We start from the raw sequence: 14,815 nt of genomic DNA on the forward strand, positions 1-14,815 counted from the left end.
TTGATTTTCACTACGCGTAACGGACTTCCGGACCTAAAATCTAGTTCTTGTATAGCATGTCTTATTTTATTGTTTTCCATACTTTTTCTATAATAAACTATGGTGACAACTTCAAAATCTCTTTTTAAGCTCGTCTCTTTTTTGTTCGTCGTCTAGTCGAGATTTTGGTTGTAATAGATGGCAACTCCACTAGAGATTCAAGCCATCATTTTTTCATGAGTTGCTCTACTTGCTTTTGTATTTCTTTAGTCTCTTGTGGATTGCTCCTATAGGTTGGCATGTTATGAAGGATGTCCTTAGAATGAGATCCATATTATGTTCAATACATCTTTTAGGAGGTAAACCTTAAGGAATGTCTTTGGGAAATACATCTGCATTTTCCTTGAGAATGTGCTCCACACCTAAAGATAAAGAAACTTTTACAGAAGACAAATAAATATTGTTAGGCATAAGCATATATAGGGGGTGTTTTTGTCATTAACACTCTTTTTACCTCTTTTTCTCTCAAAAAAGGACTTTTACCACTATTTGATTTTTCAACTTTACTCCCCTTTTCTTGCCTTTTTTGGGTTTTCTCTCCCACTCTTATTTTCTCTCTTTCTTCTTCTCTCTCTTTCTTTTTCTCTCTCTTTCTTCTTTTCTCTCTCGCTCTCTCTTTACCCTCATTTTTATTTGGTCCTCACAAACCTCTATAGTTGATAAAGGTGTTACGGGCACCTTTTGCCCTTTAAGCAAGAAAAAATACTTGTTGGATAGACCATAATGTCACCTTTCTATCATATTGTCAAGGCCTTCCTAATAACAATTGACTTGTTTCCATAGGAACCACATCACATACCACTTAATCTACATACTTACCTATAGAAAAAGTAATATCCACCTGCTTATCCAGCACCAACTCTCCATCCTCACTTAGCCATTGCAAAAGCATAAAGACTAGGGTGTATAGATGTCTCCCAAACCAAGCTTTTCCACCAGCCTTTTACTTGCTACATTGGTACAACTCTTTCCATCAATGATGATTGAGCTCACCTTTTCCATAATTTAACATCTAAAATAGATAATATTTCTTCTTTGTGTCTCATCCTCCTCCTTGTTCATATTACCCAACAACCTCCTAACTATTAAAAGATCTCCCTCCAAAAGTGGTACTTCGCATTAGGGGTGGCAATGTCGGTTGGCCCGGCCCGTTTAGGCATGCCCCGCACTTAGCCACACATGGATAGACTCAACATAACGTTGGAAACTTATAATCTAAATCTCATATTGAGTCTAAGTCTTACAAGTAGAAATGAAAAAGTTGGACAACTTAGGTCTATAAACTCATTATCTTAAAATTTTATATTGAAGGTGGTGTTAATGAACTCTTATATGGATTGAACTCAGATCTGCTTGATGTTACCCCTGAATATAGTCATTGTATTGAAAGTCTTCTTAACAAAGAGTTTAAGTAATTGTGGGGTACTCAATTTCAAGTGAGTAAATAAAATTTCGTATTAAATATTATAGATACATATAAAATTTTGTGGAAAGTCGGAATGGCGAAACTTGGACAAAAACTTTAAGAGTGTCAAATTAGATTTTTTATATATAAATTATTTTTTCTAATTAAATAAAAAAATTCATTTTCTTTGTTTCAATCATTTTCATAAAGTGATTCTTGTATGCATTTTTCAATTTATAATCTTTCTAATTCATTAAATTAACATTATAAGGATATTCTAATTTTTAATCCAATTCAAAGTTATTCAACTAATTCATTATGTGCAACGAAATTCGTAGTTCAACCCAAGATACATCCATAAAATCTTACAAAATTTACCATATGTAATGGAAAACACAAAATTTCTAAATTTCATAATCTATGATATACTAATTTCAGGACAAATATAATTAGGGTTAGTGCCAATTTTAGAAAAGAATCCTTACCATCATAATTAGGCAAACTAATTCAGAAAAAAAAACTTAATTTAAGAAAATCATCGTAATATGAGAATCATAAACACATAAATTATAATAAGATACTAATCTCGATTCATGAGAGATATTGTGCATTTTTCAATCTTTTGTTTCCTAATCTATCTCTTTATATTTCTTTCTATTCTCATTATTTTTTGATGATTTACTATAAAAGAACCTCATCACTAGTGATAAAATTTATTACCTTTCATTAACCAATGTCCATCAAATTGATTTTTATTTTACTTTTTATACAATAAATATATATAAATTTTAATATATAAATAAGATAGATGATAAAATAAAATATTTTATTAAATTTAATATAAATAAAATAATAATCTATAAATATAATTTTAAAATATATATAACATATATAAAAAATAGAATTAAAATATTTTTGGGGAGCCATGGCTCCCCTTGTCACAACAATGGTCCGCCATTGAAAAGTCGTATGTGTGGCTATGAATGAGATTTTTTCTATCTTTCAAGATCCACCCAACAATATAGTGCCAGAGCCAAAATAAGTGATTTTAGTTCTTATACAAGTTCTAAAAAGACATATTCCACCTTTTATACTCATGTCATGATGATCCAATCTATGTAATCAACTTAACATGTTGGTTAATTGTATTATCAATGTGGAAAGGATTCATTCTTGAAAAATATATTTTTGAAAATCCAAGTGAGTTTAAATTACTTTAAGGTTGTGCGTTGAAGATGGTGATAATCCATGTGAATTGAGCTTAGATTTCATTGTTGTTATACCTCCCTAATGAATCTTCCCCTAAAAAAACCTATCACAAAACTCTTATTGTTGGTTTTTAGGTTTTTAATGTTTAGAAAATATATTTTAAATGGGTAAAAAATGTATAATATTCCACATTATTTCATACATAAAGCAAATGTAACAAACGTTTAGTAATATCTCAATCTAACTCTCTAAGTCTAAACAATAGCCTAATTTTTTTTCTTCATCCACTAAATAATATCTAATAATTAAAACATAAAACACTCCTAAAATCTAATTCAAATTATATATATCTAGACATATATTTAACTCTAATTAACACCTTTGGTCTCTTAAATTTCCATACATTTTACGTTCCTAGAAAGTTGAGATATTAGAAAGGGTCTAAATGACAAAAGCAATGGTAGGGAGCATGAAGTGATCCCAAGAGTAGAACTTGGTAACATCTAGATTAGAGTTGTTCCTTCAATTTCCGGGTAAGAGTATAAACTAAGGAAAGAAAATTGGGAATGCCGTATGAAGTCTGAGAAGCAGCACTATGAAGACCTGGTCAACAACCTCACTGCATACATAGTACAAATTCAATGATGTAATAGGGCATAACCAACCTTTTCAAAATTTCATTGTCATGTCTACAACAAAACAAATAAATACAGTGCCATGCTGAAACTAAAGTTGACTGGTAAACAAACAACCAGTGAAGAAAGATTAACACACGACCCAAAAGTCATAAACCAATGAAGAAAGAGTCACACATGATCAGAAAATTTAAGCCCAAATTTGCATTATTACTCGATACAACAACAATGGGTTCTATCCAAAGGAACAACATTTAACAGTATATGTGGCTAGGTATAGTTGAAAAATCTATACCCTTCATGTAGTGAGATTGTATCAATGAAGATCTCAGATAATACTCAATTCAGGGTACTTCTCACTAGGACTACTCTGGTTGCCTGCTATGTAAGTAACTTTATCACTGTGTGATACCTGAAATAGAGAAAAATCATGATGTGCCTCAGTAAATTGTAAAATAAATATTTTAGAGATTGAATGGATAACCTTTATAGGAAAAATGAAAGAAAGGAAGAAGAAGAGACCTTATCCACCAATATGTATCATGGGCCTATTTGCAGTCTTTGCTATATCAAACATGCCAGCATGTGAAGCTTTCTTCTTCTTCACCTAGAACAAAGGAAAGATAACATTAAGAAATAGGATAGTACAAGACCACTTATAATATTGCTTACCTAAAGTTCGACACACAATTTCAAGTAGTCTATGATCCACTATTGACTATGTTGTTCAAAAGCAATCAAAGAGCTTACTAGGACAAGAGCAAACAGATGGAAAATCATAGGAAAGAAGTGAGTCAGTAACATATTATTCAATGGAAATGCTCACGTTAGTCTAGAGGTTGAAGGTGATAAGTTATGATGCACTGATACCTCAATCTGTGTCATGTATTCATGTTTGACACGTATCAATATCTGATACTTTACCGATATTTATCAATAAAGTATCTAATCTATAAACTTGTAATACTTTTTGTGATAAAAATAATTTATAACTTTTTATTTTGACAGTTTTTAAGATATTTGATTTTAATTTGAATTCACACAATAACAATATATATTTATCATGTTTTAAGGTTTTTGTAAAATTTTTCAATATGCATATATAACGTATCATACCTTATTGTTTTCAAAATAAGTGTATTGATATATCCGATACGTACCATATCCGATACACGCATCATATCCATGCATCATTATAAGAATAGTTACATTATAAGGGTCTACCGATTGCCAAATGAGGCTAAACTTCACCTAACTCTATCACCCCCACCCACTTTTTTCTCCATATATACATAATCTCTAACTAACTCCTTTTCAGTTAGGTTGTGGGGTGTGTTGTCCCTTCTTGCTATGCTCCTCTTATTCCTAAAGTATATCTTTTTTAATAAAGGTTCACTACCATGTTAAATTAAAATAGCAGTGAGTGAAATTCTATTGCAGCAGCATCATTATATTAAAAGGATGATAAATCCTGGTAAAGAATTTCAGTTAGGTTGTGGGGTGTGTTGTCCCTTCTTGCTATGCTCCTCTTATTCCTAAAGTATATCTTTTTTAATAAAGGTTCACTACCATGTTAAATTAAAATAGCAGTGAGTGAAATTCTATTGCAGCAGCATCATTATATTAAAAGGATGATAAATCCTGGTAAAGAAATAAAAACATTATAAATCATTACAACACAATTGAGATTTAGCAATAATAATCAGAAGAAGTGCATACCGCTGCTCCTATTATCTCCCTAAGTTCATGATCCTCTGCACCACATCTCAAAGGATCTCTTAAACTAACCTGAAACACGATCCATATAAGAAAATCACAAAAATCTTTTAATGAAGCTCTCATTAAAGATGCTATATGTATGCCATGACACGTTTTATTGTCCCGACTGATGTCAACATCCATACATACATCAAGCACCTTTAACTTGAACATAAATGGTAGAGATAACATCCATAATGACCGGCATGTCTTGAATAGGGAAAATATTTATCAGTTTCATTGATAAGAAAATTTTCAGAAATGATTAAGAATTCAAAATAATGATGAAAGTATATTAGTGCGCCTAAAAAATCAATTACAAGTAATCAAATAAATAGAATATCAAATGAAATAGCATGTGCAATGGAAAGAAGGGGCAAGAAAGTGCATGTTCAATCCAAAATATTGTATGAGGTAGAGCCATATTTTAATGTTCGCAAAGACCATGTCCTAATGTGTATCAAATCTTCCATTTACAGACAAATATCAAGATTCACTACAGGAATCCACTTTCTGCAGGGAACTTCAATCTTTGTAAACAAATATTTGAAGTTATGTTTTTCTATTATGAGTTGGCAGATAGTTTCCCTTTTCCCCATTATCGAGTATGTACCATATCAAGAATTCAGAACTGACAGTAGACATCACAGTTTCAAAGTTCTAATCCAAAAGTAAACAACTCCCAGAACCATACTCAGCCATTGAAACAACTAACTGCAAGAAATCAGTCACACTCCTTAAAAAACAAGACTGCTAAAAGTTTGCATAGAAAGTCTTGATTTTACTTGCCAAAAAATTTATAGGCCTTAAATACCAATTTCTTAATCCCGAGTCCTTCACCCTCATCACCAAACTATCCAATTCATTTACCGGTACATTTAGAAGGCCTGCAATTAATATGATCTACGATGCCCTGATACTCAAAATGGAAACATCAAGGTGTTTGTTCCCATGTCAAATACTGATACTTCTCCATTCATATCAATTTTTTAAATTAAATTGCGATCATCATAATCATGAATTAATGAGAAATTACCCCCACTCTCTCTTTCTTCACCGATATTATGCATCTATAATGTTTTGCTAAGAATCCAAAACATAGCATATCCTAAATTTCAAAAAGATCATCGTATTCCTGTAGTTGTACGTACTCATGTCGTACTAAGCATCCATACTTCATATACTATCATCAAGTTTAGCGTTACAGATTCACCAAAAACATTAAGTATTCAAATAGAAGTGACATCACAGATTTTAGCCCAATTACCATCACCAGGTTTAAGGGACAAGCATAATACACTGAGCTTTGATGATTTGAATATAACTTACCTCCGAAGGACCAAATAAACAGACTTTGAAGTTTCCATCAGTAAGTAGCCGCAATCTATTGCAACCAGCACAGAAATGCTCAGTCATTGATGTGATAAACGAAACTCTACCTTCATGCCCATCTATTGTGAAATTTTTGGCCGTATTTGTAGGGTGATCCTGATCTCTTTTTAAGCTTGGAAACTGTTTCATCTGTTTGGTAATGATGGTTATAAAGGGTCTCTATCTGCTATAAGAGAACAACAAAATGTAGTATAAAAGTTAGGCCTCCAGTCTGAATTCTACCTTACCACTGTATCCAACATTTCTGAGTAGGGTACAAGTTTCTTGACATTCCAAACATTCCCATCAAAAGGCATGAACTCTATAAAGCGAATATCAATTGGCTTGTCCCGGGTCAGCTCAACAAAATCACAGATCTCATCATCATTGAATCCTCGCATTACAACACAATTGACCTGAAATGCAGAGAAACATCAAAGATACCTTAAAATTCATCCATCAGTGACATGAAATTTACCTGAGGTTATGCACCCTTGTTGAAAAATTCATTTGATTAACTTAATGAATTTGAGCAAAAGGGTAGCTGCTCATGGGAAGGTGATCAATGAGAAACACTAGCAAAAAGTAATGATATGTAACCAAGAAATACCTTAACTGGATTAAATCCAAGGTCTATGGCAGCATTAATTGAATTCATAACTTTTTCATGCCCTCTGCGTCTGGTCATAAACTCAAACTTTGCAGGTACCAAAGTGTCTACACTAATGTTGAGGGAAGTAAGCCCACAATCTTTCAGCCTTGGAAGTTTTCTCGTTAAAGCAATACCATTGGTAGTCATGGACAATGTTCTCAGTCCCTTCAAGTTTGATAATTCCAAACATATGTCTTCAATATCCTTTCTAACAGTTGGTTCCCCACCCGTCAAACGTATTTTAGTTACCCCGAAGCTTACAAACAGATTTGCCAATCGTAGAATCTCAGTTTTTGTCAAAATTTGAGGGCTAGGAGTGAGTTCCACACCTTCTGCTGGCATACAATACTGACCCCTTAAATTGCACCTCTCTGTTACAGATATTCTCAAGTATGTGTGAAGCCTTCCAAATGAATCTACCAACATATCAGAGACGAAATTATCCTTTGGCAGATCTTCAGACACCGAAGCACAAGATGTAGTGGCCAAAGCTCTTGTGGCACATTCATTCAAGTGTCCACCGAACAAACCTTGACGAATACTATTGGCAGCACAGAACGAACTCACATCACATTTCAACTGCTTCAAGAAAATTAGTGTCACATGCCAGCCACATTTTCATAAACAAAATTTGAACACATATAAACTCCACCAAAACCCCAGATTAATAAATTCTTAAACAACAAAAAATAATCATCTGGGTATCAATATTTAATCCTTCAAGTACGCATACGGTAAAAACTTAATTTATATTAAAATGGAACAACTAAGTGATTGATTTTTGCATTTTCTAGGTTGGTAGAACCAGAGGAGGAGTACAAGTTTATTACTAAATTTGCACATATATTAGTACCACCACACCCCAGATTAACACACAAAGCATGAATCTAGCACAGGCTAACCAGTACTCTTAGGACAAGAAATAAAATAACAGTTCTCATCTGCATGTAAATGGGTATCACTATAACTTATCATTGAAGTGAGCATTCGATAAAAAAAGAAACTGAATTGAAGTACAATGAGGGGGTTTTCCATGATCCTGATAGAACAGGGAAATTATAAGTTTATACCCGAAATTTGACATGGCATGAACGATTCAGTTAACTTCATAGATGTGTTCCAAAACGTCAATTTTCAATCCATTACAACCAACTTGATTGACCAGTTACATCACCAAAAGAATAAGCTAAACAAACCGAGAGAGAGAGAGAGGGGTCTCACCGGAAAGGAATTTGATAGGTTAAACCCAATTGGGTAGTGAAAGAATTTTGATAAGTGTCGCCTCATGGTTGACGCTGAAACAATGAATTTGGACAAAATATTGAGTTGGGGTTGGAAAAGTTTTTCTCTTTTTTAATAATTTTTGTCTAGGACACCAGAGACTCATAACATATGTATCTATATATACAAGGTAAGAGGAAGTTCTGAGATGTTGTCGTGTTTGTTCTGAAGGGTAAGGTGACAGACACTGTGGCAAAGAGACCCGAAAGTGCAAAGTGCCGACTCCATTGTAATATATTATATTCTATCCACACTATTAAAAAATTATTTTTCTTAAGGGCCATATGACCCCAAACATTTTTTTTTCCTAAGGGATTAGTTGGTTCCAGTTTTAGATATCCACCACAGATTATCTTTTCGAGATTTTTTAAGATGTGGAAGTATATGGTAGTTTTCAACTAAGGATGTAATTGTTGATTTAATTGGATTTTGAAACTTAATTATTTGAATTAGTTTTTCAATTAACTATTATCATAGAAAATTAATTATGAATTGATTTTCATTTAACTATTGTCATAAAATATTAATTGTGTAATTATGTAAATTTATTGAAAGGTTGTTGTAAATAGAGGTTAGAATGTATTCACAATCCTAAATCAATCCAACTTATCGCAAATTCGAATCGAACTCACCAACTATAGAGAAATTTTAATTTTACATTTAAATTTAGAATTATAAATATATTTAATCTAAAAAATTAAATTTATTTTAATTATAATATAATAAATATATAAAATAAATTAAAAAATATTTTTTAAGTAAGTCAATCCATTTAATTGTTGGGTTAAATCAAGTTACAAAATTTTTAATTTATCAAAAAATAAGAATTGAGTTAACTTATTTCTGACTCAACTTGTTGTGACTTATCCCATTCACTCTTTACAAGTGCTTAAATTGAATTGTGAATTGAAAAATTATTTATAAAAAGGTATTTGAATTTAGTGAACTTGTAGGGGAGAAAAAAATCTGAAATAACGATTGCAAATTAAGGAAAATATATGAATTATAATGGTGATCGAAGCTTTAATCATATCTCCCCACGATGGGAAAGTTAATCGCATCCACTGGCTTTGATAAAGGTAAACTTAACGGATGAGAATTTTTGTTATTTTATTTTGTTTGGTATATTATAAAAAAATCCGTAATTTTGGTTATTAAATATTTTTGTCATAATTTTAATAGTTTAATTTTTCATTATATATAACCTTAGTTCCAAATCTTTGTTTTAATTTTATATTATAATTTTGTTTAATTTTTAACTTTAAAAATTACTAAATCACTATCAATGCACATTTATTTAACAAGTCTTTGTGCTACTATTTCAATTTTTCAAATACAATATGTTTTTTTTTTATTTTATTATCTTATATTTTACAAATTTCGTATATAGAACTTGTTAGACCGATGAAAATAATATGTCTTGGTCTTGAGAAGTCTCACATCGCCTAATATAAATTAGGTAGTGGGTGTTAGTGGTTATACAATGGGCTTTAAGTCCATGATGTTCTTTGTCTTAGTTAAAGACATTTTAAGTTTGTATTTGACTTTTCTTATACTCTTGTAGTAAAATGTTGTGAGGTTTTGTTAAATTCTTGTTTTGGAGAGTGTGTGTGTGTACTTGGAATCAAAAGGCATAAGAGAGTAGTCTATGTGTTGTACAAATTTTCACATAGTGTTATTCTCTAGTTGTCATTAGACAATGGTTGTGTTTTTTCTCCGATTTTAGGTTTCCATGTTATATTTGTGTATAATATTTTTTTTATCTTATTTCTCTATTAGTAAAGTGATTCTCATGGATAAATACAGTAATATTCTTAATTGATAATGCATTTTTCCCAACAAGTGGTATCATGGCTATGGTTTGGTAGAATTTTTTCTTAGTATGCTTTGTGGTTGCAGCTTAGATCCATATTCCACATCAGGAAAAATTAATTCCTTATTGTTGGAGAATCATTCTTATTTGTTGAAGTTGTTGTAAAGCCCAATTTTTCCTGCCCTAGCATTTTAAGGGTTGCCTTGCGTCTGTTGGGCCTGAGGGTTGGCCCAAAGGTTAAAAACCATTCCTAGTTGCCCTAATCTGCACTTTTCACTCTTGCAGAAGAATCAGTCATCACCTTTGCGCCTCTCGTACAGAACGCTCCGCTAGGGTTTACTCTGAACCTTCTTCGAGCCAACTCAAACCCAGCTCCTGCTTCACCTCTTTAGCCATCCTTAGGACCGCCGTGTTCACTGTGTTCGTATCGGAGTGTCCCGCTAGCTTGTTTTCCAGGTAAGGGAAGCTAGGACCTTCTGTTATTTGTGTTTTTCCGCTGTTTTGGACATCTTTTCGTGTCTGTATGGATTGGTTGGTGTTGTGTCCGTTTTGGATCGAGTTAAAGCATGATTTGGTTCGTGGTCTTGGCTGCTGTATGAGAAAATAGTGGCGAGTACTGGTTTTTTCGCCCAAGCGAGGTAGTCTCGCCTAGGCGAGATTATCAGAGGCTCGCCCAGGTTTATGTTACGTGATTTGTCGCCTAGGCGACGCGCGTTCTTTTTGAGCGAGGAGTGCTCTCGCCTAGGTGAGAAGGGACTCGCCTGAGCGAGACCTCGCAGGGTTCCTTGTTCCCTCGTTGTGCCCTCGCCTAGGCGAGATGGGACTCGCTTGAGCGAGAGGGTCCCTCTCGCCTGAGCGAGCCCTGTTGGCTTGAGCGAGACAGCGGGCAGGTTTTGATGTTGTTATTGAGTGGTTCACCGATATGTGGCTTGTTTATTTGACTCAAATGCCTTACTGGAAGGGTTGTGTGATGATAGCATGATTAATATGTACATTTGAAATGGAAATGGCATGTTATTTGATTGGGTATGAATTGGAAAGCATGAATTGTATGAATTGTTAATTGTACATGATTTTGTGTTATGGGAAATTCTTGATTGGTGGGTGGAACATGTTTAAAGTATGGGTAGGGCATAATTCCATGACTCTTGTAGTGAGAGATCTTAGTGGCGTCTCATCGATTGGACGTAATTCCATGGACCCTCTTAAGGGGAGTCCCTGGTGGTGCCTCGAAAAAAGGACGTAATTCCACAGGGGGTCGTGGTGTTGCCTAAGGGTCAGGGCGTAATTCCACGAAGGTCACGTGGTGGTGCCTCCTGTAAGGGTATAATTTCGTGAAGGCCTCGCGGTGACGCCTCATTGCTAGGTCATAATTTCATTACCATGTGGTGGTGCCTCAGTTACGTATCCGGATAGCTAAATCTTAGGGTTTTTTATGAATGGGTACTGCATATGTGGGTGTTTGCTATGTGTGTTTGAATGTGGAATGGTATGTTGAGTGCCTGATATAATGACTTCTTCGCTAGCTTACCCTTTCACTTGCTTGTGTGTTATGCGTGGTCTCTTCCTTTGCAATGATCATCAACCTTGTTGATGTGAGTAGATGTGAGAACCCCTGGCAATAGTGATGGTAATAAGAATGTTGCAGCTTAATGGATTGGACAGGTGTTGGGCCCACTGTGGGGCCCATTACTGGAGGATTTTATTATTTATGTTTTCTTGTCCGAACAAGACCTAGTATCTTTAATTGTGTTCTTTTCAGTACATTTTTGGTTGGGCCATGGGGCCCTTTTCTTGTAATCCGGGTATATTTGACGTATTGTATACTTTCTACCCTAAACCTCGTACCCTCTGAATATTCATGTATGTGATGTTTTATCAATTGAGGTTATTCAGTTTTTGGGATGTTACATTTATGGTATCAGAGCGGTCAACCCTTAGGTCTGTGGACTTGGGTGTCCACTTAGTTTTCTCTGTGTCGTTCTGGGTATTTTTCGCTAATTCCTGTCTTATCAAGTCTAATCAAGTGTTTTCCTGTGTGCCAGTGAACTATGGCACCATCCCGTAGAACTCTGCAATCTTCCTAGGGCGATGTGCCAGATATCGCCAGAGCGATTGAAGCAATGGTAGCTACTATGATGCAGCAAAGTACGGCAATGATACAACAACATGAAGCATCAATGCAACGACAAGCGGCAGCGCTTGAACAGCAGCAGCTGGTGATGCAGCAAATGGAGGCTGTCAGGGCGGCTGCTGAAGATGCTCACAGGCAGCATATGGAGGCCTTCCGCCAATTGGAGGAGAACAGGGTAGTTGCCCCTACTTTTGGCCCGGAGCCACGACCTACGGCCAGGGAGTGGAGTCTGGAGGACTTTCTGAAACACCACTCAGTGAAGCTTGGAGGCAAGACCAGTCCAGACGCAGCAGACCAGTGGCTGAAAGACCTGGAGAGGATATTTGATGCCAAGATGTGCCCAAAGGAGAGTAGACTAGCGTTCGCAGTGTACATGCTCAAGGGTGAGGCTGAGCACTGGTGGGTCAGCATGAAGTCTATTATGGAGGAGAGACAGGAGCCAGTTACTTGGGACGTCTTCAGGAGGAAGTTCCTCTCCGAGTACTTCCCTGACAACGTCAAATATGCTAAAGAGGTAGAATTTTTACAGTTGACCCAGGGAAGCAAGTCGGTGACTGAGTATGCAGAAAATTTCAAGTACCTCAGCCGTTTCTACACCATGCCACTAGACGAAGAGTGGCGATGCCAGAAGTTCGAGAACGGCCTCCCTGGAGACCTTCGTTTGATGGTGACCCCGCTATCCATCAAGGATTTTGCCGCCTTGGTGGAGAAGGCAAGGGTCATGTAGAAGATGAAGGTAGAGGTGGAATCTCAACACTCATCCCAGCAGAGAGTGGGAGGACCATCTGGGTCCAGGCACAGGCACGAGTAGAGGAGGAAGCCCTACACTAGGCCCTATTTCCAGTCTCAGGGGTCTAGGGAGTCTTTTTCCCAGTAGAACAGGATTCAGTGCTACCAGTGTGGGGGACCGCACAAGAGGAATGTCTGCCCCCAGCTTGTAGGCTTCAAGAAGTGCAACAATTGTGGCAAGGAGGGCCACTTTGGGAGGGACTGCCCCACCCTTGCTAGAATAGTGATGCGACCTCCAGTACAGGCTCCTACACAGAACCAGCAAAGGCACAAAGGCAACAGGCCTCAGGCGATCGACAGAGTGTATGCCATGACCGGAGCGGAGGCTGCAGGCTCAGGTAACCTTGTTATAGGCCATTGTTTGATAGTTGGGAAAGCTTGTTGTGTGCTATATGATTCTGGAGTGACACACTATTTTGTGTCAAATGCATGTGTGGAACGGTTGGGTCTACCGGTGTGCGAGCTACAGTGTGAGCTTGCGGTGTCTACCCCAGCGTCGGGTTTGGTCAGGACGTCATCCTTGTGTGCGAGGTGTCTAGTGGAGGTAGAGGGACGCAGGTACAAAGTGAACCTAATCTGCCTACCTCTACAGGAGTTGGAGGTAATCCTAGGGATGAATTGGCTCTCTGCCAATCGTATTCTTATAGATTGCCGAGAGAAGAGATTGTTATTCCCAAACTCGAAGGAGTCTGAGTTGTTATCATCCCAAGGGGTTCTGAAGGAACTGCGAAGTGGTGCACAATGCTTTGTGATCTTCACGCATCTAGAGGTGGAAAGAGGAAAGATGGAGTCTGCCAAACCAGTAGTGCAGGAGTTCGGGGATGTATTCCACGAGGAAGTGTCGGGGCTACCTCCTCACAGAGAGGTGGAGTTCTCTATTGATCTAGTATCGGGGACGGGTCCGGTGTCGATGACTCCATACCGCATGGCTCCAGCAGAGTTGGTTGAACTTAAGAAACAAATAGAGGAACTGATGGTGAAGCAGTTTATCTGACCCAACACTTCGCCTTAGGGAGCACCAGTGTTGTTGGTGAAGAAGAAAGACGGAAGTTCACGTATGTGTGTGGACTACTGGCAGTTGAACAAAATGACGATCAAGAATAAGTACTCCCTTCCGAGGATAGATGACTTGATGGATCAACTACATGGGTCATCAGTGTTCTCGAAGATTGATCTGCGGTCGGGATACCATCAGATTTTGGTAAAGGCCGATGATGTACAGAAGACGGCCTTCAGGTCCAGGTATGGCCACTACGAGTATGTGGTTATGCCTTTTGGGGTGACCAAAGCTCTGGCGGTGTTCATCGACTACATGAACATGATCTTCTGGCATTTCCTAGATAAGTTTGTTGTAGTCTTCATAGACGACATCATTATCTATTCCAGAACTCAGGAGGAACATGCAGAACACCTGAGGTTGGTGCTTGGTGTTTTGAGAGAGAACCAATTGTACGCCAAGTTGTCCAAGTGTGAATTCTGGATGGGTGAAGTTCAGTTTTTGGCATGTGATATCCGCCCAGGGGATTGCAGTGGACCTAGTGAAGGTCGAAGCAGTGGTAAAGTAGGAAAGCCCTAAGTCTGCCATAGAGATCAGGAGTTTTGTGGGGTTGGCGGGCTACTATAAGAGATTCATAGAGGGATTCTCCAAGATAGTGGCACCCCTGACACTTCTTACTCGGAAGGACCAACCCTTCACTTGGACGGACAAGTGTGATGAGAGTTTCCAGGA

General features: G+C 36.7%; 2 protein-coding genes and 1 long non-coding RNA gene across 3 annotated transcripts; 1 reads left to right on the plus strand and 2 right to left on the minus strand.

Moving 5' to 3' along the window:
* Positions 1-3,581: 3,581 nt before the first annotated feature.
* On the minus strand, positions 3,582-5,419 carry LOC146886888 (uncharacterized). Its single transcript, XR_014994347.1, has 3 exons — positions 5,008-5,419; positions 3,811-3,895; positions 3,582-3,700 (listed from the first exon to the last, which is right to left on the minus strand). It is a non-coding gene; the product is annotated as an uncharacterized LOC146886888 (long non-coding RNA).
* Positions 5,420-5,706: 287 nt separating this feature from the next.
* On the minus strand, positions 5,707-7,664 carry LOC146886889 (GTP 3',8-cyclase-like). Its single transcript, XM_085671919.1, has 4 exons — positions 7,028-7,664; positions 6,666-6,833; positions 6,376-6,567; positions 5,707-5,760 (listed from the first exon to the last, which is right to left on the minus strand). The coding sequence occupies exons 1-4, from the start codon at positions 7,493-7,495 to the stop codon at positions 5,707-5,709; spliced, it is 882 nt and encodes a 293-aa protein (XP_085528045.1). The 5' UTR covers positions 7,496-7,664.
* A 5,648-nt stretch (positions 7,665-13,312) lies between these two features.
* LOC146886890 (uncharacterized) lies at positions 13,313-14,080 on the plus strand. Its single transcript, XM_085671920.1, has 2 exons — positions 13,313-13,567; positions 13,679-14,080. The coding sequence occupies exons 1-2, from the start codon at positions 13,313-13,315 to the stop codon at positions 14,078-14,080; spliced, it is 657 nt and encodes a 218-aa protein (XP_085528046.1).
* The last annotated feature ends 735 nt before the right edge of the window (positions 14,081-14,815 follow it).

This window comes from Vigna unguiculata, chromosome 4, assembly GCF_037176805.1.
Source record: "Vigna unguiculata cultivar grain cowpea cultivar isolate G323 ecotype 2 chromosome 4, ASM3717680v1, whole genome shotgun sequence".
Lineage (NCBI taxonomy): Eukaryota > Viridiplantae > Streptophyta > Magnoliopsida > Fabales > Fabaceae > Vigna > Vigna unguiculata.